Below are 27,982 nucleotides of genomic sequence, written 5' to 3' on the forward strand. Positions count from 1 at the left end.
TTATAATGGATTCCACGGGACCATGTCAAATTGTCCATTATAACCGAGTGTCCATCTAATCAGAATGTAAAATTTTTAACTCAAAAAGTAAATTCAATGTGTTTTTTTATTAAAGCAATAAAGTTTATGAATAAAAATACAAAATTAAGAAAATAATAAATTTAATTAAGTCTTTTGAAAAAAGTCAGGGATTTTCTTTTGGGTGAATGCCTTATTGGCAAAATCTATTTGTAGTTTGATTTTGAGTTTATTGAGCAAATTGATTGCATCTGAACTATTCTCTTTTTGTCAAAAATATAGCTTCAGTTTCCTAGAATAATTCATAGCGTCTTCTATTTTTATTCATCAATCTTCATCACCGGAGTCTTCTTCAAGCTCATGCAGAAAGTCTTGAATTAAGTCATTGTCTGAGTGTTCTTCTGTGGCTATAATATTCTCGTCAATCCTTGAATATTCATCAAACTTGCTTAAAACCACTACGTTATTAATTTCGATAATTTTGCTTAAAGGTTCATCGTCCTACGGGTCAAAACCTAATCCATTAGGAATGTCTTTTACCAGACCAGCATGTCGGAAACAGTTTCTTATGGTTTCCTTAGAGACACTTTCCCATGCAACACTTAACATATTGACAGCATCTAAAAGATTCACAGCTTTTGCTTCTTCAGGAAGGTCCATAATTTTCATCAGAAGCTGCTTTCTATAAGATTGTTTCAAGCTATTAATGACGCCTTGATCCATAGGCTGAAGAACCGATGTAGTATTAGGCGGAAGGAAATGTAGTTTAATGTTGTGAAGATGAACTTGAGGGTGAGCAGGGCAATTATATACTAATAGCAAAATTTTAGTCTTGGCTTTTATAAGTTCACAATCCCATTTCTTTAAATAGTCAGTAAAGGTCTGAGAAGTCATCCAGGATTTGTTGTTAGCACAATAATCTACCGGCAAAGTTTTAACGTTTTTAAAGCATCTGGGGTTGTTATATTTTCCTGAAAGCAGACATTGTTCAGAAACAGCGGATTGTATTAAATTGTATTTAAAACTTACCAATAACCAATAATTTCCGTTTTACCGTGCCCGATGCATTAGCACAAATCATGGCAGTTATTCTTTCTTTAGACATTTTTCCACCACTGCATGTTTCATCCTTGATCTTATGTGTTTTGTCAGGCAGCATCTTATAGAAAATTCCCGTTTCGTCCGCGTTAAAAATGTTATCCATGGAATAATTGTTACTTGTTGTAGGCCAGGTTTGTAATAGCCAGTCATTTGTAACACTTTGGTCCACAGAAGCCGATTCACCACAAATTTTGCCAAAGCAAATATTATGCCTCTTTTTAAGTCTGTCTAGCCATCTGGAACTGCATTTAAAATTAGCACCGACAGCTTCTCCGAATTCATTGGCTTTCATCGTTAGCATTGGACCACTTACTGGAAAATTATTGGCCCTTTTCTGCTGAAACCATTTAAACAGTAATTCATCAACTTGAGGATGTGTCGCAAATCTTATTTTTTTTCTCTTGTCGTTGACTTTCCAATCATTTTTAATTTTTTCCCAATTAATCCATATGTTCGAAACAGTCTGTTTTTTTTAGGTTTTTGTTCAAGCAAATGTCAGCTTGGGAAGTTAGTCCTTCAATTTCGCATATTATTGTATATTTTTCATGCAATGTAAATGCTCGCTTTTTATTTTTTTCCGACATTTTTCATTAAATTAACAACTCTCAATGAAAAGCCAACGAACGTCACTTTCAGCCCACCGCAGAAGTTGTTTGCCTTCTTTGACTTATTTCTAAGAAAAAATGAACATTTTCTGCTGCAGAGACTGATTGTGTCTCTTGATCGAATTCGGGGAAGTACAAAATTTTGCTAATTGCCAACTGATTGCCAAGTTTGTTTTGAAATTTGATTTTGAAAGCTTCGGTTATAATGGACAAAATCCGATTTTATTGTCTATTACAACCGAAGTCCATTATAACCGAGTCTATTTTAACCGAGTTTTTTACATATGTTTGAACTGGGACTTGACAAAGAGGTACATAATAACAGAGTTTCCATCTTAAGCGAGTCCATTATAAATGGATTACACTGTATGTGCAAGTATGTTTGCTATCCATTTTTCCAATATTCTTAACTTTTCGCACACTTTTATTTCACTTTTTGTTTTTAATAAATGAAGAAATTTCACTATCAGCTGTCTAAATGCACAAGTCTGCCGTCTGTCACCATAAAATTTCAATGCCCATTAGTGTTGCTTAAAAGCGCCAATACACGAACACACAAGTGCGTTCGATCGGTATGTGTGCGCTTGCGGTTTATCGTGTATGGGCTTGTTCGCGTACCGAACATGATCAGTGCGCGAACATGTGTATCGTGTGTGGCGTTGTTGGCGCACAAAATCTCAATTCTCTCGTGTCGCCGAACAGTGCAGATCGCGGACAATGGCAAGTGTTAAGGGGAGAGCCTGCTTTCGAGGCTTCAAAAAATCGATTTATTTGAGGATTTTTTTGGGAGGGAAAGAAATAATTGATTGAAGCGAAATTTCTAGGCTTTATAGTTATATATTTGAACATCTTTCACAAATTTTTTGGATACGAAATCTTTGATATTCTGCCTTTGGGAAGCAATTACCCGAGGCATCTCGCATGTACATTTTTCGGACGGCGGGCAGGATGCAGGTCGCAATTTCTATCGGAAACAAAAAATTCAAAGAGATTCATATTTTTTATTAATTTCTCTTTTAGTTAAACTAAGAAAATTCCAAGAAAAAGTGTGAAATTTAAAATGTAATTAAAAATTGAATAAATAGTGGCTTTTGATCAAAAAAATTTTACTTCATGCTGTTTAAAAATATGTTAAAACTTGATTTTTCTTAATATTTTTTTTTTAGTTTAAATAGAAGATAATTTTATGCCAATGATAATAAACTTTGCCCTAATTCCATACGACGTTTAGTTTTTTTTCTATCCTGCCCTTAAGAATAATCGTAAAAATGAAAAACCGAGAAATCACGCTTCAAAGTTTTCGTTTTTTGCCTAAGCGCTCATACATATGTATAGTGTAAGAAAAATAAAAGTTGGAATAACTTATTAACGAAATACAAAGAAATAGATAAAAATGCTACATTAGAAATAAATTCCAAGAAATGTTCCGCTTGCCTGTCGCACATGTTAACTCTGTGAAGAACGAACGCAAAATGGATTTGTGTGTCGAATATGGGCGAATGGAAAAATTTGAGAGATTTCTTGTGAGGCATATTTTGTGAGGCTATTCTTGCTCAAACCTCATAAGAAAAAAGCTTAAAAAAGTCACCACGTGAGGTAAAAAGCTTTTTGCTGTCAAAAAGCTGTTTTAATAAAAATAAACAAACAAAAACACAAATGGATAATAAAGATATGTATGTATGCGTCTGTGCTTGAGGGTGAAACAATCCCAATATTGTGCCCTTGATCCCAAATTTCGTGCAAAATCTTTAAGAGAAAATTTATTTATTTATTTATATTTATTTTTATTTATTTATCTCTATTTTTCTTACCCCTTCTTTGTATCTGAAACATCCTGCGCGCTTGAAGGGAAATAAATTTCACTGCCCTTAACATCCATAATTAATTTCGAAATAAAGTGCAGAGCTCTAGACACAGAGGACTGGCTCATAGAGAGCATATAACTATTACCAACGAATTTTTGGTAAGAGCCATGCCCGTAAAAATACAAACACGCCAGGAAACGCAGATCAAAAGATATACATACTCGACTTCTGCACATCATGCGGCACCAATTCACCTATAAGTACTTTACATAGCAATTTTGGGAATTGAAATGTATTTATAATTGTTGTGTCTTGCATAGTAAAGGGTAGTCTCGTAAACCCTTCAAAATTTTCCTCCTACCCCCGATTCCCCCTCCTCAACAATTGCCGCATACACAAAGAACAGTTCCTCCATGCTATAACATAACATCCATAACACTCAAATATTTTTTAAAAAATGTCAAATATTGATGTAAAACAAAACAAACACAGATGTTTTGTATTATGATGGCTGCTTTCACTTTAAGGTAACCCTCACTATAGTGAGAAACATCATTGTAGTTAGGTTGGTGACTTTTGTGAGGACATGAGAATAGGGCTGTTAGGTGCATTAATTTTGCTCGTCTGTCAGTGTGCATGGAGGAATCGATATGTACAATGTCATCTTTAAAATAATATGAGATATATAAAACAAACCTTGATATGTTATCTATGCTTGATATGGCAACACTGAGCTTATTGACAGCGTTATCTATGTTGACAGCTGTGCTAACCGCTTATAATAAATTATTTGCCAGCTAATCTAAAAGTGGGAAGTAAATAAAAGTTGTGATGTAGCAGAGTTATTGGACATAAATGTTCGCGTGCAGAACTTTGTTAACATATAAAACTTTCGATTTAAACTTCAGGACGCCATTTTTAAATATTTATGGAAAAAATAATATATTTGTTATTTAGTAGCATCGTTATTAGCAACCGATGGCTCGCGTTCTTCATGTAATAAAATGTTATTTTCCATATTTTTGTAAATACATTTGATAATAAGTTGTTTAAAGAAAACTTTTTTAAGCAGATTAAACTATTCAATGTAAGTCTTACGCGTAACTTTTGAAAAATAACATTCAAACAATTTTATAACGTGACGTGGTGATTAATGGCAAGAAAAACAATTTTTAAAAATCTTAATCCACCTAATTTATTCAATACATATGCACGTCCCGAGTGTTATCGTTCACCGTCAATATTAATGTAACCGAAAAATACTCGAATTAATATTAATAATAAGAGCATACTGATATATGTTTGTACATATGTATGTATGTATGTAAAATTACTTTGTCCACATTATTTTTTCTAAAACAAAATTTGATTTAAACAGCTCTTATTTAAAGAAGTCGTCCTATCTCAAATTCAACATGAATATAAAAAACCTTTCAATATATTTAAATTACAATGTGATTGGGCTTAGTATATTAGCCTTGACCAGTTTTGTTGCTTTGACCTTAAGTGAAAGTATACCAACTCAAAATATGTCCCGAAAGGAACGCGTAGAATTGAGGTAAGCAAAATATTCTAAAAATTAAATTTATCTTACAATTAACACTATATTACAAGGAATGAAGCTAGAGACATGTTTTATCATGCATACCGGGCATATATGGACAATGCCTATCCTGCCGATGAATTAATGCCACTTTCCTGTAAAGGTAGATATCGAGGTGTTACGCCTTCCCGAGGCGATATGGATGACATTTTGGGAAAGTAAGTTGTATTATTTATCGAATTAAAAAATATTTAAATATAAATAGGTCCTTAATCTAATACATTTTTCTAATAACTCCATTAGAATAAGCTATGTTGTTGTTGTTTTAACGGAGATTCAATCCCCGTTGGGATGGTAAATATCATTTGTGTTGTCGCCGAGGTCATCTAACGGTAGGCCCAAGAAACGTACTGTTTCGACGGGGTCGGACCAAAGGGAGGAGGGTGTTAGATGGGTAGGGTTTGTGGGGCATGCAAAGAGGTGGTCAGTGTCATGCGGAGACTCGTTGCATGCAGGACATACATCGAGTATGTCAGGGTCTATTCTGGATAAGTAGGAGTTTAACCTGCTACAGTATCCAGAACGAAGTTGCGCAAGGGTCACACGCGTTTCTCGCGGCAGCTGGAGCTCCTCGTCTGCGATGGGTGGTGGTTTAACTCCAAGAACGCCATTCACGGGAAGGGAGTCGGTGAAGGTGTTGATGGCTCCGCTGTGAATGGCGGTCAGTACCTGTCGAAAGTTAGTTGCGTCCGAAGTCCGGTCGGCGTACTGTACGACGTCTTCGACGTAATCCAGGAATGACCTCTTGATGCTCCTAGGAGGCGGTTCCGCTCCAAGCAGATGGCTGCAGGGGTGATTTCTGCGAAAGCATCCCAGCAGGAACTGCCTGGAGAGGAGTTCGTTATGCTCCTTAACCGGGAGCATGCGCGTCTCACTATGGAGGTGTTCAATCGGAGACATCAAGAGACATCCTGTAGTGGTCCGGAGTGCAGTATTTTGGCAGGTCTGAAGTTTCCTCATCTGCGTGCCACTGCATCCAGGCGACCATATGGGCGCTGCGTAATTGAGGACCGGCCGGCCGATTGCCTTGTATGTTGCCAACAACGTTTCTTTGTCTTTTCCCCATGTGCTGCCGGCTAGCGACTTGAGGATTTTGTTGCGGCTCTGTACTTTGGCGATAATCGCGGTCGAATGCGGAGAGAAGGAGCATAGACTGTCGAAAGTTACACCTAAAATCTTAGGATTATTGACAGTCGGAATTTTGACGCCGTCGACTGCAATGTTAAGCTCAAGTCTATACTCCTTCGTCCAGTTGGTAAAAATGGTCGCTGTGGATTTGGTGGGGGAGAGTGTAAGATTTCGTGCAGTGAGGAAACGAGAAAGATCGGAGAGGTAGCTGTTTACCTTCGAACACATGCCATCGATTCCATTGCCCGACGCCAATATCGTGCAGTCATCAGCGTACGAGGTTATGGAAACTCCCTCTGGTGGTTGTGGGAGTTTCGAGATGTAGAAATTAAACAGTAGTGGGGAGAGGACACCACCCTGCGGAACCCCCTGTTTAATTCTTCTCAGTTTAGATGTTTTACCTCGAAATAGTACGGATGACTGGCGACCGCTCAGGTAGTTCATGGTCCACCTCTTTAACCCTGGAGGGAGCGTAGTTGTTTCAATGTCCTGCAGTAGCGTTGTGTGATTGACCGTGTCAAAGGCTTTTGACAGGTCCAACGCTACGAGGATCGTTCTTTCGCAGGGTGGTTTCTGGTTGAGGCCACGAACTATCTGGGCGTTTATGACGCTAAGTGCTGTGGTGGTGCTATGCACTTTTCGGAATCCATGCTGGTGGCTGGCTAGGCTCAGGTGGTGAGTGAAGGTCGGGAGTAGCAAGGCCTCAAGTGTCTTCACTACTGGGGAGAGGAGAGTTATCGGGCGATAAGATTCCCCTTTGTTGGCGGGTTTCCCAGGTTTCAGTAGTGGGACCACTCTTCCGACTTTCCACACATCGGGTATTTGAAGAGTGGTCAGCGACAGATTAAGTACCTTGGTGAGATATTCTACTCCCGTCGAGCCTAGATGCTTTAGCATTAGCATGTTGATTCCATCAGGGCCAATGGATTTGGAGGATTTCGCTTTTTTGATGACACCCTGAACCTCCTCACCGGTGAAAGTAAGTGGCGCGCCGTCGTTTGGCATTTTGCGCAGCCGTCGGTTAACACATCGTTTAGCTTTGTCTACCGAAGGGTGCAGTGTGAACTGCCGGCTAAAATAGCTCGCGCACTTCCGAAGAAGCATGACCATTGAATTGAACTTCAACTCGGTCGTCATGTCTCTTCGGGTTAGACAGAGCTTTGACAGTAGCCCAAAGCTTACTCACTCCGGTGGAGAGATTGCAGGACTTCAGGTGTTCTATCCATTTCGTCCGCTTATGTTGATTTACCATACGTCGAATCTCCAAATTGAGATCCCGTATTCGGGGATCCCCGGGATCGGCATGGCGTAAGGTGTCGCGCTCATTAGCTAAAACGGCTGCTTCGGCTGGGAAATTGGGGCGGATTTCCGCTATTCTTCCAGCCGGTATGAAGCGAGCGGTAGCTGCTGCGATCACCTTGCGGTATTGACGTTCGCCAACGCATACGTCCGTAGGAATGGGTAGAGCGTTGAAGGTGCTCTCAGTAAATTCTGTGAAGCCGACCCAATTAGCTTTGTTAAAGTTAAAGTAGGTGCGGTTGTCCACAGAAACCAAATCAGGAGGCTTCTCGATCGAAATAATTATGGGCAGATGGTCTGATGCAAGAGTTAGCATAGGTCGCCAGGTTATGCTGTTTATCAGACCACCGCTAGCAATGGTAATGTCCGGCGAGCTATTACAGGTGCCCATAACTCTGGTGGGGGCTTCGTCATTCATTGTGCAGAATGTCGAATCGTCAATCTGTTCCGCCAACTCCATCCCCCTACGATCATTTGAAAGGCAGGAATGCCAAAGATCGTGGTGCGCGTTAAAGTCGCCTAGTACCAAACGGTTTTCACCACGAAGTAGCGCACTTATATTCGGGTGATATCCTGTTGGGCAACATGTAACTGGAGGGATGTATATATTAAATATTTCGAGCTCGACATCGCCTGACCGGATAGCTATACCCTGACATTCTAGGGTAGTATCCCTGGGGTCGATGTCTACATCGATTAGACGATACTGCACAGTGTTGTGCAATATGAAAGCTAGGCCACCACCATTATCTCGCTCGCGATCTTTACGTATAACGTTGAAACCTGCACAACTCAGAAGATCTGAGCGGCTGTTTAACTTGGTTTCTTGGACCGCAGCTATCGATAGACGTTCCCGATTCATTAGTGCAACTATCTCCTCGATCTTGCTCTGGAGTCCGTTGCAGTTGAATTGAAGTAGCCGGGTTTGTCGCGGGTGTCCGTGTGTGATCCTGGGGGTGAGGGAGTGACGTGTGGGTGGAATTTGTTGCAGCTGTAGTACCCGCAGGGGCGGTTGTCGCGCTGGGGTGTTGGTTGGCGACGCCACTGTTGTGAGTTGCGGGGGCAGACTCCTGCAGCATGGGGCAACGTATGAGTCACTCCACTCACGTGTGGTGCGCAGGCCGGAACACGTCGAAAAATGACACCAGCCAGTACAAGAATTGCACTTGACGGATGTCACATTCCGGCGTATGACGGCCTGACACACGGAACAGACTGTGCGAGGGACCAAGAGCTGCTGGTTGGTTCTCGCACGAGGATTGGAGCGGGATGAAGGTTGGGGGGGGGGGACAAGTCAGAAGGGGAGTTATGTTGCCTGATTGAGCTCCTAGGGACCGTGGAGGTCCTTTGTTGGCCACTTGGATTGGGTGGCGGCGCGGCGCGCGAACTGTGTGCGGATTGCACAGCCGTAGAGGCTTGTGTCGCAATATTGCGCAGGCAACATGGGGCCACGTAACGCGTGGTCCACTCCCTATGGGTCTTAAGGCCTGAGCAGGTCTTAAGATGGCTCCATCCATTGCATGTGTTACACCTGACCGAGGTGGAGTTTGGATGGAGCCGTTTTGCGCATACGCAGCAGAAAAATTCCTCCGGGCCCGGGTTGGACTCAATGCCAGCGCGAGTCAGGAGGATACGGAGCAACCCTGCTGCAAGGCATTGCTCTAATGACGACAAACACAAATTAATACTCACCGATCCAAACGGGGTTAGATCGCCGAAAAAACAGCCCTTGGTCGGATGAAATCCGAGTCAATTCCGGTGCGTAGAACCGGCTGTCGTGGGAATTGCGAATAAGCTATATTCGTAAATGGTGACAAAAAATAGATAAAAGTAAAGCTAGCATGTACTTGCACTATATTTCTTATTTAAAATGGTAAATTTTAGAATTACATTCCCGAATGCAACACTTTTTTTTTTGTGTGAACAAAAATATTTGAACAAAAGTTAAATGTTAAAAAGTTATTTTTGCACTATTTAATATAAAATAAATGGTTAGAAACGAATTAGTGAAGTGTTAGTGGATTTAAAGTTAAAAATAAGTGTTAAATGCTTTATAAATCGGAGAAACACGCATTTTAAATAGTTGATTTTTTGAACTTTAAATGCAAATATCTCAAAAACTATAAGTCAGCGGCAAATATTCTTGATCTGGACGACCTCCTCAAAAATCCCCGAAATTGGGGGATGCTATTCTAAATCGCAGCAAATTAAAAATATGCAATTACAGACAATAAAATAGAATCAAATATTTTGTTTTGAAACAATAGTATTGTTTTTTGGAAATTTTTGATATACATATGTGGTAACTTTTTTTGCATACGGATAACACGGCCGACTTTTAAAATAACCTGTAATTTGAAATGCGTAAATAGCGTGCCTCGTTCTTAATGACAAAGTAATCATCAAGCGCAAAATAATTTCATAAACCGAAAATGTTATATTAAAATAGCGTAGTATGTGGTAATATTGGCTTGATTAGATCTGTGGAATGAATATTTCTTATGATAATTAATAATGTAGATAATGTTTTAATTTATGTAGAAAACAGGTCGAGCAAAACGTTGTTCAGATAAAGAATATTAGACGTTTAAAATTTGCAAGGTCCGAAAAAATTGCGAAAAAGGAGGCGGTCCACGAAAAATGAAGGCAAAAGTCGTTTCGAAAGAATGAGCAAACGACATACATAGATATTATTGTATCCAGTTTGCAAAATTACACACTAATTGGGGGTGTATAATGTAATGCCGACAAGACCGACTAATCAAAATACCGACCAATCGAGTTGCCGAAAATTCCAAATACGGACAGAAGAAATTTTAAAATAAGGAACTACATTTAATCAAACAAGAAAAAACGTTAACTTCGGTTGCACCGAAGCTAAATACCCTTCACAGGTGCATTTCTGTTAGTAACTATGTGTTCATTTTGTATGGAAGCTATATGCTATAGTAATCCGTTCTAAACAAGTTTTTTAGAGATTACATTGTTGCCTTAAAAAATAACATATATCAAATTTCGTCAATATATTTTTTCAAATGTGAAAGTGGTCCATACAAAAACTTTATTCCGATGTTGTTGTTGTTGTTTTAACGGAAATCTAATCCCCGTTGGGATGGTAAATGTCATTTGTGTTGTCGTCGATATCATCTAACGGTAGGCCCAAGAAACGTGCTGTTTCGAGGGGGTCGGACCAAATGGAGAAGGGTGTTAGTTGGGTGGGGTTTGTGGGGCATGCAAAGAGGTGGTCAGTATCATGCGGAGACTCGTTGCATGCAGGACATACGTCGGGTATGTCAGGGTCTATTCTGGATAAGTAGGAGTTTAACCTGCTACAGTATCCAGAACGAAGTTGCGCAAGGGTCACACGCGTTTCTCGCGGCAGCTGGAGCTCTTCGTCTGCGATAGGTGGTGGTTTAACTCCAAGAACGCCATTCACGGGAAGGGAGTCGGTGAAGGTGTTAATGGCTCCGCTGTGAATGGCGGTCAGTACCTGTCTGAAGTTAGTTGCGTCCGAAGTCCGGTCGGCGTACTGTACGACGTCGTCGACGTAATCCAGGAATGACCTTTTGATGCTCCTAGGAGGCGGTTCCGTTCCAAACAGATGACTGCAGGGGTGATTTCTGCGAAAGCATCCCAGCAGGAACTGCCTGGAGAGGAGTTCGTTATGCTCCTTAACCGGGAGCATGCGCGTCTCACTATGGAGGTGTTCAATGGGAGACATCAAGAGACATCCTGTAGTGGTCCGGAGTGCAGTATTTTGGCAGGTCTGAAGTTTCCTCATCTGCGTGCCACTGCATCCAGGCGACCATATGGGCGCTGCGTAATTGAGGACCGGCCGGCCGATTGCCTTGTATGTTGCCAACAACGTTTCTTTGTCTTTTCCCCATGTGCTGCCGGCTAGCGACTTGAGGATTTTGTTGCGGCTCTGTACTTTGGCGATAATCGCGGTCGAATGCGGAGAGAAGGAGCATAGACTGTCGAAAGTTACACCTAAAATCTTAGGATTATTGACAGTCGGAATTTTGACGCCGTCGACTGCAATGTTAAGCTCAAGTCTATACTCCTTCGTCCAGTTGGTAAAAATGGTCGCTGTGGATTTGGTGGGGGAGAGTGTAAGATTTCGTGCAGTGAGGAAACGAGAAAGATCGGAGAGGTAGCTGTTTACCTTCGAACACATGCCATCGATTCCATTGCCCGACGCCAATATCGTGCAGTCATCAGCGTACGAGGTTATGGAAACTCCTTCTGGTGGTTGTGGGAGTTTCGAGATGTAGAAATTAAACAGTAGTGGGGAGAGGACACCACCCTGCGGAACCCCCTGTTTAATTCTTCTCAGTTTAGATGTTTTACCTCGAAATAGTACGAATGACTGGCGACCGCTCAGATAGTTCATGGTCCACCTCTTTAGCCCTGGAGGGAGCGTAGTTGTTTCAATGTCCTGCAGTAGCGTTGTGTGATTGACCGTGTCAAACGCTTTTGACAGGTCCAACGCTACGAGGATCGTTCTTTCGCAGGGTGGTTTCTGGTTGAGGCCACGAACTATCTGGGCGTTTATGACGCTAAGTGCTGTGGTGGTGCTGTGCACTTTTCGGAATCCATGCTGGTGGTTGGCTAGGCTAGGCATGACCATTGAATTGAACTTCAACTCGGTCGTCTTGTCTCTTCGGGTTAGACAGAGCTTTGACAGTAGCCCAAAGCTTACTCACTCCGGTGGAGAGGTTACTGGACTTCAGGTGCTCTATCCATTTCGTCCGCTTATGTTGGTTTACCATTCGCCGAATCTCCAGATTGAGATCCCTTATTCGGGGATCCCCGGGATCGGCATGGCGTAAGGTGTCGCGCTCATTAGCTAAAACGGCTGCTTCGGCTGGGAAATTGGGGCGGATTTCCGCGATTCTTCCAGCCGGGATGAAGCGAGCGGTAGCTGCTGCGATCACCTTGCGGAATTGACGTTCGCCAACGCATACGTCCATAGGAATGGGTAGAGCTTTGAAGGTGCTCTCAGTAAATTCTGTGAAGCCGACCCAATTAGCTTTGTTAAAGTTAAAATAGGTGCGGTTGTCCACAGAAACAAAATCGGGAGGCTTCTCGATCGAAATAATTATGGGCAGATGATCTGATGCGAGAGTTAGCATAGGTCGCCAGGTTATGCTGTTTATCAGACCACCGCTAGCAATGGTAATATCAGGCGAGCTATTACAGGTGCCCATAACTCTGGTGGGGGCTTCGTCATTCATTGTGCAGAATGTCGAATCGTCAATCTGTTCCGCCAGCTCCATCCCCCTACGATCATTTGACAGGCAGGAATGCCAAAGATCGTGGTGCGCGTTAAAGTCGCCTAGTACCAAACGGTTTTCACCACGAAGTAGCGCACCTATGTTCGGGTGGTATCCTGTTGGGCAACATGTAACTGGAGGGATGTATATATTAAATATTTCGAGCTCGACATCGCCTGACCGGATAGCTGTACCCTGATATTCTAGGGTAGTATCCCTGGGGTCGATGTCTACATCGATTAGACGATACTGCACGGTGTTGTGCAATATGAAAGCTAGGCCACCACCATTATCTCGCTCGCGATCTTTACGTATAACGTTGAAACCTGCACAACTCAGAAGATCTGAGCGGCTGTTTAACTTGGTTTCTTGGACCGCAGCTATCGATAGACGTTCCCGATTCATAAGTGCAACTATCTCCTCGATCTTACTCTGGAGTCCGTTGCAGTTAAATTGAAGTAGTCGAGTTTGTCGCGGGTGTCCGTGTGTGATCCTGGGGGTGAGGGAGTGACGTGTGGGTGGAAGTTGTTGCAGCTGTAGTACCCGCAGGGGCGGTTGTCGCGCTGGGGTGTTAATAGGCGAGGACTGTTGTGAGTTGCGGGGCCAGACTCCTGCAGCATGGGGCAACGTATGAGTCACTCCACTCACGTGTGGTGCGCAGGCCGGAACACGTCGAAAAATGACACCAGCCAGTACAAGAATTGCACTTGACGGATGTCACATTCCGGCGTATGACGGCCTGACACACGGAACAGACTGTGCGAGGGACCAAGAGCTGCTGGTTGGTTCTCGCACGAGGATTGGAGCGGGATGAAGGTTGGGGGGGGGACAAGTCAGAAGGGGAGTTATGTTGCCTGATTGAGCTCCTAGGGACCGTGGAGGTCCTTTGTTGGCCACTTGGATTGGGTGGCGGCGCGGCGCGCGAACTGTGTGCGGATTGCACAGCCGTGGAGGCTTGGGTCGCAGTATTGCGCAGGCAACATGGGGCCACGTAACGCGTGGTCCACTCCCTATGTGTCTTAAGGCCTGAACAGGTCTTAAGTGGCTCCATCCATTGCATGTGTTGCACCTGACCGAGGTGGAGTTTGGATGGAGCTGTTTTGCGCACACGCAGCAGAAAAATTCCTCCGGGCCCGGGTTGGACTCAATGCCAGCGCGAGTCAGGAGGATACGGAGCAACCCTGCTGCAAGGCATTGCTCTAGTAACGACAAACACAAATTAACACTTACCGATCCAAACGGGGTTAGATCGCCGAAAAAACAGCCCTTGGTCGGATGAAATCCGAGTCAATTCCGGTGCGTAGAACCGGCTGTCGTGGGAATTATTCCGATCGTTCAGTTTGTATGGCAGCTATACGCTATAGTTAACCGATCTGAACAATTTCTTCGGAAATTACATTATTGCCTTAGAAAATAACATATACTAAATTTCGTGAATATATCTTGTCAAATGTGAAAGTTTTTCATACAAGAACTTGATTCCGATCGCTCAGTTTATATGGCAGCTATATGCTATAGTTAACCGATCGGAACAATTTCTTCGGAGATTACATTGTTGCCTTAGAAAATAACATATACCAAATTTCGTGAATATATCTTGTCAAATGTGAAAGTTTTCCATACAAGCATTTGATTCCGATCGTTCAGTTTGTATGGCAGCTATATGTTATAGTGGTCCGATATCAGCCGTTCCGACAAATGAGCAGCTTCTTGAGGAGAAAATGACGTTTGCAAAATTTCAAAACGATATCTTAAAAACTGAGAGACTAGTTCGTATATATACAGACAGACGGACAGACGGACATGGCTAAATCGACTCAGCTCGACATACTGATCATTTATATGTATACTTTATAGGGTCTCCGACGATTCCTTCTGGGTGTTACAAACTTCGTGACAAACTTAATATACCCTGTTCAGGGTATAAAAATGGTTAATATAGTTCCTAGATCGCAAAGTATGAAACACCACCAACCAAATGTTAAATTTCTGAACTTTAGTTGAGTAATTCAAAACAAAATAATACTATGTGTATTTCATGAGAGGTGGCGTTGTACGTTCGAGACCCTGCGGCTTCCGACCACGAACACGCTCAGAATGATAACCCTTAATCAGTAGAATTTTCCCACGACAGCCGGTTCTACGTACCGGAATTGACTCGGAATTTATCCGACCAAGGGCTGTTTTTTCGGCGATCTAACGCCGTGGATCGGTGAGTGTTAATTTGTGTTTGTCATCATTGGAGCAATGCCTTGCAGCAAGGTTGCTCCGTATCCTCCTGACTCGTGCTGGCATTAAGTTCAACCCGGGCCCGGAGGAATTTTTCTGCTGCGTTTGCGCTAAAAGGATCCATCTAAACTCCACCTCGATCAGGTGTAATACATGCAATGGATGGAGCCATCTTAAGACCTGCTCAGGCCTTAAGACTCATAGGGAGTGGACCACGAGTTACGTGGCCCCATGTTGCCTACGCAATACTGTGACACCAGCCTCTACGGCTGTGCAATCTGCACATAGTTCGCGTGCTGCGCCGCCGCTCACCCCGAGTGGCCAACAGAGGACCTCTACGGTCCCTAGGAGCTCAGACAGGCAACATAGCTCCCACTCTGACTTAACCACGTAGGGATGGAGTTGGCGGAACAGATTGACGATTCGACATTCTGCACAATAAATGACGAAGTCCCCACCAGAGTTATGGGCACCTGTAATAGCTCGCCCGACATTATTGTTGCTAGCGGTGGTCTGATAAATAGCATAACCTGGCGACATATGCTAACTCTCTCATCAGACCATCTGTCCATAATTATCTCGATCGACAAACCTCCCGATTTCGTATCTGTGGGCAACCGTATCTTCATTAACTTTAATAAAGCTAACTGGGTCGGCTACAGAGATTTTACTGAGAGCACCTTTAACGCTCTACCCATTCCTATGGACGTATGCGTTGGCGAACGTCGATTCCGCAAGGTGATCGCAGCAGCTACCGCTCGCTTCATCCCGGCTGGAAGAATAGCGGAAATCCACCCCGATTTCCCAGCCGAACCAGCCGTTTTAGTTAATGAGCGCGACACCTTACGCCAAGCCGATCCCGTGGATCCCCGAATGAGGGATCTCAATTTGGAGATTCGGCGAATGGTAAACCAACATAAGCGGACGAAATGGATAGAGCACCTGAAGTCCAGTAACCTCTCCACCGGAGTGAGTAAGCTTTGGGCTACTGTCAAAGCTCTGTCTAACCCGAAGAGACAAGACGACCGAGTTGAAGTTCAATTCAATGGTCATGCCTCTTCGGACCCGAAGAAGTGCGCGAGCTATTTTAGCCGGCAATTTACACTGCACCCTTCGGTAGACAAAGCTAAACGATGTGTTAACCGACGGCTGCGCAAAATGCCAAACGAAGGCGCGCCACTTACTTTCACCGATGAGGATGTTCAGGGTGCCATCAAAAAAGCTAAATCATCTAAATCCATTGGCCCTGATGGAATCAACATGCTAATGCTAAAGCATCTAGGCTCGACGGGAGTAGGATATCTCACCAAGGTCCTCAATCTGTCGCTGACCACTCTTCAAATACCCGATGTGTGGAAAGTCGGAAGAGTGGTCCCACTACTGAAACCTGGGAAACCCGCCAACAAAGGGGAATCTTATCGACCGATAACTCTCCTCTCCCCAGTAGTGAAGACACTTGAGGCCTTGTTACTCCCGACCTTCACTCACCACCTGAGCCTAGCCAACCACCAGCATGGATTCTGAAAAGTGCACAGCACCACCACAGCACTTAGCGTCATAAACGCCCAGATAGTTCGTGGCCTCAACCAGAAACCACCCTGCGAAAGAACGATCCTCGTAGCGTTGGACCTGTCAAAAGCGTTTGACACGGTCAATCACACAACGCTACTGCAGGACATTGAGAAAACCACGCTTCCTCCAGGACTGAAGAGGTGGACTATGAACTAAATCTAAACTGAGAAGAATTAACCAGGGGGAGGTGTCCTCTCCCCGCTACTGTTTAATTTATTTTTACATCTCGAAACTCCCGCAGCCAGAGGGAGTTTCCATAAGCTCGTACGCAGATGATTGCACGACATTGACGTCGGTCAATGGAATCGATGACGTGTTCGAAAGTAAACAGCTACCGCTCTGACATTTCTCGTTTCCTCACTGCACGGAACCTCACACTTTCCCCCACCAAATCCAGAGGGACCATTTTTACGAACTAGACGAAGGAGTATAGACTTGAACTTAATATTGCAGTCGATGGCGTGAAAATTCCGACTGTAAATAACCCGAAGATTTAAATTGTAACCTTCGATAGTCTATGCTTCTTCACATGCCATACGACCGCGATTATTGCCAAGTTACAGAGCCGCAACAAAATCCTCAAGTCGCCAGCCGGCAGCAGAAGTGGAAAAGATAAAGAAACGTTGTTGGCAACATACAAGGCAATCGGCCGGCCGGTCCTCAACTACGCAACACCTATATGGTCGCCTGATGCAGTGGTACGCAGATGAGGAAACTCCAGACCTGCCAGAATACTGTACTCCGGACCACGACGGGATGCCTTTTGATGTAGTGTTTGATGATGTTGTTTTCGTAGAAATCATCCTTGCAGCCATCTGCTTGGCGCGGAACTCCTTGGAGCATCAAAAGGTCCTTCCTTGACTACGTCGACCACTTCGTACGGTACGCCGACCGGGCTTCGGACGCAACTGACTTTCCACAGGTACTGACCGCCTTTCACAGTGGAGCCATTAACGCCTTCACCGACTCCCTTCCCGTGAATGGCATTCTTGAAGTCAAACTACCACCTATCGTAGGCAAAGAGCTCGAGTGCCGCGAGAAACGCGAGTGACCCTAGCGCAGCTTCGTTCTGGATATTGTAGCAGGTTAAACTCCTACCTATCCAGAATTGACCCAGACATACCCAATGTATGTTCTGCATGCAATGAGTCTCCGCTTGACACTGACCACCTCTTTGCATGCCCTACAAACCCCACTCATCTAACACCCTTTTCTCTTTGGTCCGACCCCGTCGAAACAGCACGTTTCCTGGGCCTCCGTTAGATGACGTCGATGACAACACAGATAACCCTTACCATCCTAACGGGGACTGATAACCGTTAAAACAACAACTTCAGTAGATTCTTCTTTCTGTGCTTCGGTAGAAAGGGGGGCGAGTTCCCTTTTGCTGTTTACAATGTAAATTTACGGACACTATAAAATATTTTCCACATGTCGGCATTTTGATTTGTCGGTATTTTGACTTAGCTGCATATTTAAATTTTGTCGGTATTTTGATGTGTCGGCATTTTGAATTTCGGTATTTTAAGTGTTGAAAATAACTGTTTCATTAATTGCACGGTTTTCTACCATTTATACGCTATTTATCTTCTTCTGGAAATTGGTGAAAAATGATGTTACGTTATTTTGCATATTTGTACACTTAAAAAAAAAACTATTACTGAAAACATCGCCATCATATTAGTTGATTTCTTTATCCGCTTAATTTCTAATTAGTTTAACGATACGTATTTGTTTAAATATGATTAAAATATTTTCCTAATACTGTCTTTTAAATATTTTGGCGAAAGTTTTCATTTAAATTTTTAATTAATTATTAATTCGTGAATTTACAAAATTAGCTTGAACTTATTTTCATTCTCTGGGATAGCCAAGCGCACAGTGTATCGTTTAATACAAGCTAGGGGGACAAAAATATTTTAGTTTGAAATTTAATTATTTTGGTCGTGTTGATTAATTATCTTAAGTTTCATTGAAAAATTAATATATTTTTTTAGATTTACGTGTAGAAAACAAAGAATTTTGTAAAAAATATATTTAATTATTTTTTTAAATATCAGAACACACAATAACATTTATTTGAACGTAGAGAAAATTATAATAACAATAATAGGTGTGTTCGTAGAAAATCTCTTACTAATCATCGCGTTTTTCATTGGTTAAAATGCATAGAAATCTGTTTGTAAGTCCATTACATTTCAACTAATGAGAAACGTGCTGACTAATAAAGGGGTTTTTCTACGAACAGACCTAATATTATCATTTGTAGTGAAATTGTAAATCTGCTCCTTCTAACCAACTGCGATTTTTGTTTAAAAAACGTTCAATCATCATATTTGCTTCAGTCCATTTTTTGGAAAATTTGACGAAACACTCGAAATTTTTAACTTTATATCCTTCTGTGTATCAGGCGTTACATCTGTAGCACTAAATTTTGTGAAAACATAATGCACTAACCGGGAATTTTGCTCTATTTTACATTTTCGCCATTCTTCAAATAACTCCATTTTTGAAATAGAGCAAACTCGATCTGGAAAAAAAATAATTAAAAATTATGGGGGAAAGATGTGGTACTCGATCAAAGGTCATTGTATAGCTTAAGGTTGCCGTTATACAATATTCAAACATTAGCTTGGATATATGTGGATAAAAAAAGTTGCATACGTTAAAAATTTGAAAATAAAAAGAACACGAAACATTTTTATATGATTTTTCAAAACCCCGTACAACGTATTAGCTAAACGCAAACCAAGTATTAAATTGCATAAAATAAACATACATACCATCTAAATTAAAGTCCATTCATCAGCAGTCGTGTTTTCCTCTGCAAACCTTGTTAAATCACTATTTATATTGTATTTATTATTTAAAGTGTGTTGAAAACATAAGAATGATAACACCTAGTTGTATCATGCCTGGGCCATGCATTAGCTTCTATCTTCGATTAAACTTGTTGTATATAGTGAAAACATAAGAATGATAACCGTATTAGATTATATTTTGCGTATTAGCAATTCTTACTTAAAATTGTGACATATCAAGGGTTGTTATAATCAAAGTACTGTCAATTATTTGACTGTTTACATTGACTTTTGTCCGCCTACAATGATCCAGGCGAATCACTGTGAAGCGGTCCTTCAGCCAATCTCCATCCTTGAAATCAAATCAACAATACCACTGGAGTGCACTGCTTAACAGAGTTGTCATAAATAAAGCATCAAGAATAATGAGTGTGCGGATATTACAGTGAAAGGAATTGCGGCAACTAAGCCAATAGCATTGGAGCCAATTTTTGTTTCGCCCCTACACACCGCGATATGTACTACGGGAGGAGGGCTTGAAGAAATTGTCTATGAAACCAAGAATATTGCTTTTAAGTCAGTGTGCTGAAGCAAAATCTTGATGAAAGATCTAAAGCTCTCTGAGTGTAACTGCTTTACCACGCCTTTAAAATATATTGCTGGTAAATTTTTTCCCCTAGTATTACCCTCTTCTTACCAGGAGTGAAGAGGTGTAGAGGCGTTTACAAGAGGCCAAACTACAACATCTGATATTTGTTCTTATAAAAAGGATATTTCCTGGTCAAATGTGCCTAACGTTTTATCATAAATGACCACTTAGTCGATATAACCATTTCTTTGAACATAATTTCCTTTCTTAAGGAAATTCCCTTATGGCTGAACTGGTTTAAAATAAAAACAATGTTTGAAGAGTGACTACGGCCATAAAATATTAAAAATGCAAAAGTTCATATTCTCAGCTGAAACAACATTTCATTTCATTTTTTTTTACTTCACTTATTGTACAAAAAAATTAATAATTATAATTCACAAAAGTCACCATATATACATAAGTATGTATATATATAACTTCAATATAGGCGAAGTAAATATAATATGTATGTTTTAATTATGATGTACATATGTTTACGAATTTTTTAATAACTTATTGTAAACGTTTCTGTATTGAATGAACTAATTTTTTCGTAACATCTGAATTAATTGTCATCCCTTATTCAAGAAGTATTGGCTTTAGCCCATCTTTTAATGAAACGTGGAGTTCTCGAACGCGTCGAAGTGGTCTCATAAATGTTCGATCAGGTTGAATTCGGGGGATTGAAGTGGAGTTTAAATACCCACAATTGAACAATTTCTGCTGTATGCTCGGGGTTGTTGCCATTGTACACATCACTATATAATGCTCTACAAAAAGTGCGAGGGTGAGAAGCCGTACCAAGGTCTTCATCCAGCACTGCAGCTATCTTCGATGATAGAGTTTTGGGCTTTTTTTTTATTACCTTTACTACTTCCCGTTTGTCCTGTTCTGATAGCGCAGGCGGTCTTCCACTTCTCTCAAAATCTGGGTCATTTGAACCGATTTATAATATCGTTAATTGTTGTTCGGGCCCTTTAACTAATTAACACTTCCGAATAGTTTTTTTGCTGTTTATAAGCATTCAAGATAATTTTTCGCTCCCCGTTTCTTTTCTTTTTTGGCTAATTTTTTTTATTTAAACGCGGCGTTTTAAACTTTTCTCACAAACAGTCTTTATTGTGGCAGATCATTTTGAAAATAACCATATTACAGTTATAGTAGAAGTTTCAGAGGCCAAATTATTTTTATTTGATTCCTATTTTTTCTTAAAGACAAGGACGAGTGCAGTGATGGTAACTTTTGTTAACAAGAAAAATTAACTTTAAAGAGAGTATAGTTGTTTTTGTAAATAAGGCAAATCATAAAATAATATATTTTGGGATCAAATATATTCAATTGAATTGTAGGTTCCAAGAAGAATGCTAAAATTAAATTTGTGTTGCAAATATTTTCTCGTTTTATTTGTTTTTTAAACATTGCGAGGAGCATAAGACGGCGACTTTTAATCATCAGTATATGTTAATTAACTACCACCATACGGTTTTCTTTAGTACCCCACTTCATTGTTAATAAGCAAAAGCAAACACTGAAGTGATTCTTATATATGAGTAGACACAGTAATATAATGTCAGTAAATTCGTCACTAGGACAAAGAATACAACATTGTTACCCGGCACCAATCAGGTCGACATTACAATGATGCCAAAACACCACATTCCAGACTATATCAAGAAGTCTCTTCTTTTGAGGTATAGATACACAATAAACCTAGTTTCCAGCCATAAAGCTGCTAGAATGCGTTCATATCTACACTCTATCAGACAAACCCAATATAAGTTTAAGCAAATTTATCTAATATCCGTCTTATATGTCGATCCTATTGTAACCCTGAGCCTCCTGTTAGATAAAGGTCGATGACTATACCCAGCTACACTTCACCAAAAGACCTTAGATAACGGTGCATTACAACAATAATGATTTTAATTCTATTTTTTCTTTTAGTTTTTCAATGACTCTAGTTGATTCCATTGACACATTGGTATTACTTGAAGATTTCGATGAATTCGAACGAGCCGTTCGGTTAGTAATTCAAGATGTACAATTCGATAGCGATATAATAGTTTCCGTTTTTGAAACAAATATACGGATGGTGGGTGGCTTACTTTCGGCACATGTTTTGGCGGAGCACATCCAAAAAAGTCGTGGTATAATGCTATGGTACAGCGGGGAAATGTTGGAAATGGCGCGTGATCTAGGTTATCGCTTACTCCCAGCTTTTAATACATCAACAGGAATACCACATGCTCGAGTCAATCTGCGTCATGGCATTAAAGATGAGCAGCTGAAAAAATCACGTGAAACATGTACAGCATGCGCTGGAACTATTTTATTAGAATTCGCGGCTTTATCACGTTTGTCTGGTATGTATGTCATATGGCTATAGCGTCATTAATTATTTTTCATACCTTGCTTTTATTATTGCAAGAGTAATTTATTAATTGTCGACTTTTTCGGCTATTTCAAAATTTACAAATTTATTTCTACTCCTTTTTATCTAATTTTTTACACAGGTGATCCTGTATTTGAAGCACGTGCTCATAAAGCCATGGATGCGCTTTGGAAGCTACGGCACAGGGGCTCTGATTTAATGGGAACCGTCCTAAACATTCATTCGGGAGATTGGGTACGTCGAGATTCAGGTGTAGGAGCCGGTATTGATTCATACTATGAATACTTATTTAAATCTTACGTTCTACTTGGTGACGATAAATATTTGGCTCGTTTTAACCGTCATTATAATGCAGTAATGAAATATGTTAGCGAAGGACCTATGCTTTTGGATGTACTCATGCATAGGCCTCATGCAAAGTCACGCAACTTCATGGATTCATTACTTGCTTTCTGGCCTGGTCTCCAAGTTCTATCTGGAGACATTAAACCAGCTGTTCAAACACACGAAATGCTTTATCAAGTAATGCAAATGCACACATTCATACCAGAAGCTTTTACTGTCGATTTTCAAATTCACTGGGGACAACACCACCTTCGGCCCGAGTTTATAGAATCAACATATTTTCTTTTTCGAGCTACTGGTGATCATCATTACCTTCAAGTGGGCAAAAAAGCATTAAAAACTCTTCAGAAATATGCAAAGGTTCCATGTGGATATGCGGCTGTAAACGACGTTCGCACTGGAAAACACGAAGATCGCATGGATTCTTTTGTACTCTCAGAAACATTTAAATATCTGTATTTGTTATTTTCGGAACCACATGATTTAGTAGTTGATGTCGATGAATTTGTTTTCACTACAGAGGCACATCTGCTACCATTAACTATCGCACAGCTCGGGAACACAACTTTCAGTAATAATACTATTAAAATTTCCATCATAAATATTAATTGTTATACAAATTACAGGCTTTAGGCAAACTGATGAACATAACGTTCTGGATTTTATGCGAACTTGTCCCAAGTCAAATAAGCTTTTTCCAGAAAAAGTTCGGAAACCATTGCGCAATTTTATTACGGGTTCTTGTCCCCGGGTACCTATCGGGAAGCGATTACGTGCTTTGGATTTTCAAGCAAGTAATGCCGATCATTTGCGGGCTATTTACGACATGGGCATAACAATGGTGTCCTTAGGTGATGGCAAGGTGCGCCTCTTTCATAGTTTTTATAACGTAAGTTTTCTTTTTCACTATCATTTCACATTAACCGAATCTATGGAGTGCGGAGAGGTATAACTCAGTAAACTAATAGCATACTAAACATTTAAAAATATATTTGATAGGGAAGGGCTAAGTCCGGGTGTAACCAAACATTTCAGACTCTAAGGCAAGAAAATAACTTAAGGTGTTTATTTTTTAAAATGTTGCGAGAGAATTCCGAATTCATTGTTCGACTAATCGTCAATGACTTCCAATCACACTTATATTATAGGTGATATTCTCAAATCCGATTCATCCTCATTATACACAAAGATTCAGTGTTATTAGAAAAATCGATATCGCATTCTCAAAGTTTATGGGAAGTTCGAAAATCTGGACATCCTTGTTAAACAGTTCACGAACTCTTGCCGACAAACATTAGAAGTGGTTTGTCCATTAACAAGTAGTAGTGGTAGAATTATCTTTCGTACTTAAGAACTTACAGAAAGATTGCAGGAAGCAATTTATTTCACCAAATTATCCTAAGGTTTGTTTTGTCGAAAAAAGACCTTTTTTCGTGAATTTTTTTTAGAAAAAATTATTGCTGTAGGTTTATTTTACTTATTATTATATGAAAGTACAACATTTGAAGGATACTTAAAAAAAGTTTTATCAAAAATAGCGAGGAATAACGGATTTATCGTCGATCTCTGCAGGCACTTCGAAAAAAAGTTGTTGTGGGGTGACCAGCCTACAGCATCACTGGATCATCTGAAACCAAAAAGTTAAAATGCTTTCTTTAGTTTGTTAGTTTATATTTCAATTGACGTCGAGTTTTTTTTTTAATTTTTCAATTTTTGGTACCATTTTCAAGCCAAAATGACGATTTTGGACGAAAAATTAAATTTTTTGGAAAAACTCGACGTCATTCGAGAGCTATATATGTACATATATGTAGAATATTTGTACAAAATTTCAAAACGATCGGTGCAGTAGTTTTTTCTGTAGGCTGGTCACCGACTTTAAAAATGACATATTTGGGAAAATCGATTCAAAGTTTTGTACACTCAGCTCAGGTAGTTAGAGGTACCGTTATTCAACCTGCTGTAACTTCGTTAGTTTTTCTCCGAATGACCTAAAACTTTAACACAATATTCTTGAGATGTTGATGGTTCAGAAAAAAAATAAAAAAAAAATGGAAAAAAAAGTTGTCAAACCTCAAACTCAAACCCAGCTCACAACCTTGCCTGCCGTTCGACAACAGGATAAAACTAACATTACGGGCGAACATTAACTACCTTCCGTAAGCAATTGAAAATGTATTGACCGATATTTTCGTCAAAAGTTAAGTATAGATACTGGGCTCCACATTTTCGGTGCCTAGGGGCTTGAACATTTGTGTTTGGTTTTGGATAATTTTTGGTGATAAGGTGGTATACTTTAAATTAATTATTAATGCAAAATTTTTTATTAAGTAGGCGTGGTTGTTGTCCGATTTCGTCCATTTTCGCACTGTAACATATAAGAAAAATGTCACGTACCAAATTTTTGTGGTGCAACGCCCATCGTCCAATTTTCACCCCGGCTCCCATAAAGCCCTCTTATACCATCTCGGAGGTAAAATTTGTATCTGGCGTAATTAGTTAATGATTTATTGCGCTTTGAGTAGTTTTGAACAGTACCGTTATATGGGCAGTGAGCGGTTTCATCCATTTCCACACTGTTGTGGTTGTTGTTCTAACGTATATCTAATCCCCGTTAGGATGATAGGGATCATCCAGGAAACGTGCTGCTTCGACCCGGCCGGACTAAACAGAAAAGGGTGTTAGATGAGTGGGGTATGCAAATAGGTGACCAGGGTCATCCGGAGATACATTGCACGCAGGCCATATGTATGTTGGATATGTCGGGATCTATTCTGGACTAGCAGGAGTTTAACCTGCTAAAATATCCAGAAGGATGCTGCGCAAGGGTCACTCGCGTTTCTCGCGGCAACTCGAGCTCTTTGTCTGCTATGGGTGATGATTTGACTCCAAGAACGCCTTTCACTAGAATGGAGTCGGTGAAGGTGTTAATAGCTCCACTTTGAATGGCGGTCAGTACCTGTCGGAAGTTAGTTGCGTCCGAAGTCCGGTCGGCGTATTGATCGATGTCGTCGACGTAGTTGATGTTCCTAGGAGGCGGTTCCGCCCCAAGCAGGTGGCTGGGTTATTTCTGCGGAAACATCCCAGCAGGAACTGCTTGGAGAGGAGTTCATTATGCTCCTTAATTGGGGTGTATTAAACTTATTAGAGGGTGGGCCAGGCACACTTTTTAAAAATTTTTTTCCCCACAAGTACCCTTTACTCTTGCGATACCCACTACAGTTTAATATCTTAATTAGGTGCTGAGATATTACTCTTTATAGGTTTTCGGCTAATGGCGATTTGTAGGCGTAGCAGTAGTCCGATTACGCCCATTACGAACTCGTAATTTTTTTTTTGTATTAATTAACCCGCATGCAAAGTTTTATCATACCTCAATTTTTGCTCAAGTTACAGCTTGCACGGGCGGACGGACGGATTTCAACTTTTCCTGATCATTTATATATGTATATATAACCCTATATCTATCTCGCTTAGTTTTAGATGATACGTACAACCGTTAGGTAAACAAAACTATTATACTCTGTAGCAACTAGTTATATTTTGGGTAAAAAGTCGGTTATAGAAGTTGTTGATATTTTCAGTTGTGTTATATGGGAAGTAGGCGCGGTTGGAAACCGAATTCGAAACTGTAAAATAAAGATGCCAAGATAATGTTATACACCGTATTGGGTTAAGATTGGTCGAGTAATAACGGAGAGATCACAATCCATATTACTATGGGCAGTGCAAATTCATGTCATGCCCCGTATCGATGTAGGAAACGTTCCTTTACGGTGTATAACCAAAATAATCGAGTAAATTTTATACCACATATGTGAGTGTGAGTTATGTTTTTCTCTAACCCGGTTGAAACCCAACGTTCAGAGTTATATTTTAATTTAAGGCCAGTAAAACCCGCCAAAGTAACAAACCACTATTTTATTTAATAGTATTTATTTAAGTTTAAGACGAAGCGTCAAACCGCTAAAGTAATTTTTTTTAATAATATGCTTTAGTCTAACGAAACATCATTATTTATACCCTAGCTTAACATACGATATCTTATTGACATTCTTAGCAGAGTGGGTATTATATGTTAAGTACATTAACATTGTGGATCTCTATATATAGATAAATAAATTTAACATGAATAGTAACTATGTAAAGGGATTGAGATCCACATATATGTAACTCGCTTACCTTTATAAGATTCGAGTCCCTTCGAATATTTTAAATCATATATTGATATATAAAATAGTTTTATAAATTTATTTTTTCAACAGTTGTACTTAATTCTTACTAAACAATTATAATTAGTTAATACTAATTTTGTTTTTGTTTGCGTATAGTTTTCCATATTTTTAGCATATATACATATATTGATGCTATTTTATGAATTGTTTAATGTGTTTAATTCAATGTTTAATGTATTGAATTCAGAGGTCTTCGAAATTGGGCAACCTCCATTTTATTGGGGTTAATACAAGGTATTTGTTGAATCTTTTAGCTGTTTTATGTCTAATAGCAGCTGGATTTTTTGTATATAAGTTGGGATCAGACCTGTTAAATAATGATTATTAATCTTAATCATTGATAGTCAAATTAAATTTTTTGTTATTTTTGTAATAATTGGTTAATTATGATAATCGAACATTTTTATAATAATTAATCAATTAGGATTAAATTTTGTGTTCGATAAATGAGGATTAATGAGGATTTATTTCGTTTTCAAATTTAATCCTAGGATTAATCAAAATTTCAATTTGATTACAATTTCTGATTAATTGCGATTAACGAGGATTAACAACAAATTTTAAATATTTCAACATTTAATATACATAAACTTAATAAATAAAAACAATAATAATAACAATTACTTATTAAATTTTACATTGGCTTTGAGTAAGACCAACTTTTCGAAGAAATTGCCTTTCAAACATCCACGGCGTGGAGTATTTACTATTCCGGCAAAGGAGAACAGTTTTTCTACCGGTGCTGACGAAGTTAGAGGTATATTGAAAAATATTGATGCTTGCTTTAACAAGGGACATCTCTCCCAAACATCTGGTCCGTCAGAAACATCACTGACGTACGCGTAAAATTGATCGGAAACCACGCGTTCTACATCAATTTGGTCTGTTTCCATATTATTGGTTTCCTTTGCTCTATCGTCATCTAAAAAATTATGTAATTAT

At 40.2% G+C, this 27,982-nt stretch overlaps 3 protein-coding genes across 11 annotated transcripts in view; 2 read left to right on the top strand and 1 right to left on the bottom strand.

Moving 5' to 3' along the window:
* LOC126753464 (tigger transposable element-derived protein 4-like) lies at nucleotides 1–2,142 on the bottom strand. Its single transcript, XM_050464966.1, has 2 exons — nucleotides 1,048–2,142; nucleotides 1–989 (listed from the first exon to the last, which is right to left on the bottom strand). The coding sequence occupies exons 1-2, from the start codon at nucleotides 1,418–1,420 to the stop codon at nucleotides 520–522; spliced, it is 843 nt and encodes a 280-aa protein (XP_050320923.1). The 5' UTR covers nucleotides 1,421–2,142; the 3' UTR covers nucleotides 1–519.
* Nucleotides 2,143–4,269: 2,127 nt separating this feature from the next.
* Nucleotides 4,270–27,982, top strand: part of LOC126753432 (ER degradation-enhancing alpha-mannosidase-like protein 3) — a 35,904-nt gene continuing 12,191 nt past the window's right edge. The window contains exons 1-7 of one of the 9 annotated variants that reach the window (XM_050464879.1): nucleotides 4,270–4,525; nucleotides 4,602–4,777; nucleotides 4,908–5,087; nucleotides 5,144–5,290; nucleotides 22,013–22,431; nucleotides 22,582–23,376; nucleotides 23,432–23,694. In XM_050464879.1, the coding sequence (XP_050320836.1) occupies nucleotides 4,683–4,777; nucleotides 4,908–5,087; nucleotides 5,144–5,290; nucleotides 22,013–22,431; nucleotides 22,582–23,376; nucleotides 23,432–23,694 (1,899 nt within the window). In that variant the 5' untranslated portion in view covers nucleotides 4,270–4,525; nucleotides 4,602–4,682. Of the gene's footprint in view, nucleotides 4,850–4,907; nucleotides 5,088–5,143; nucleotides 5,291–22,012; nucleotides 22,432–22,581; nucleotides 23,377–23,431; nucleotides 23,695–27,982 lie in introns of all 9 variants that reach the window. The other 8 variants (XM_050464882.1, XM_050464883.1, XM_050464884.1 and 5 more) reach the window with 8 other exon arrangements.
* Nucleotides 15,461–16,792, top strand: LOC126753468 (uncharacterized). The gene is made up of 2 exons (XM_050464972.1): nucleotides 15,461–16,112; nucleotides 16,611–16,792. Exons 1-2 carry the CDS (start codon nucleotides 15,461–15,463, stop codon nucleotides 16,790–16,792), a joined length of 834 nt encoding a protein of 277 aa, XP_050320929.1.

Source organism: Bactrocera neohumeralis, chromosome 3 (genome assembly GCF_024586455.1).
Source record: "Bactrocera neohumeralis isolate Rockhampton chromosome 3, APGP_CSIRO_Bneo_wtdbg2-racon-allhic-juicebox.fasta_v2, whole genome shotgun sequence".
Taxonomy (NCBI): domain Eukaryota; kingdom Metazoa; phylum Arthropoda; class Insecta; order Diptera; family Tephritidae; genus Bactrocera; species Bactrocera neohumeralis.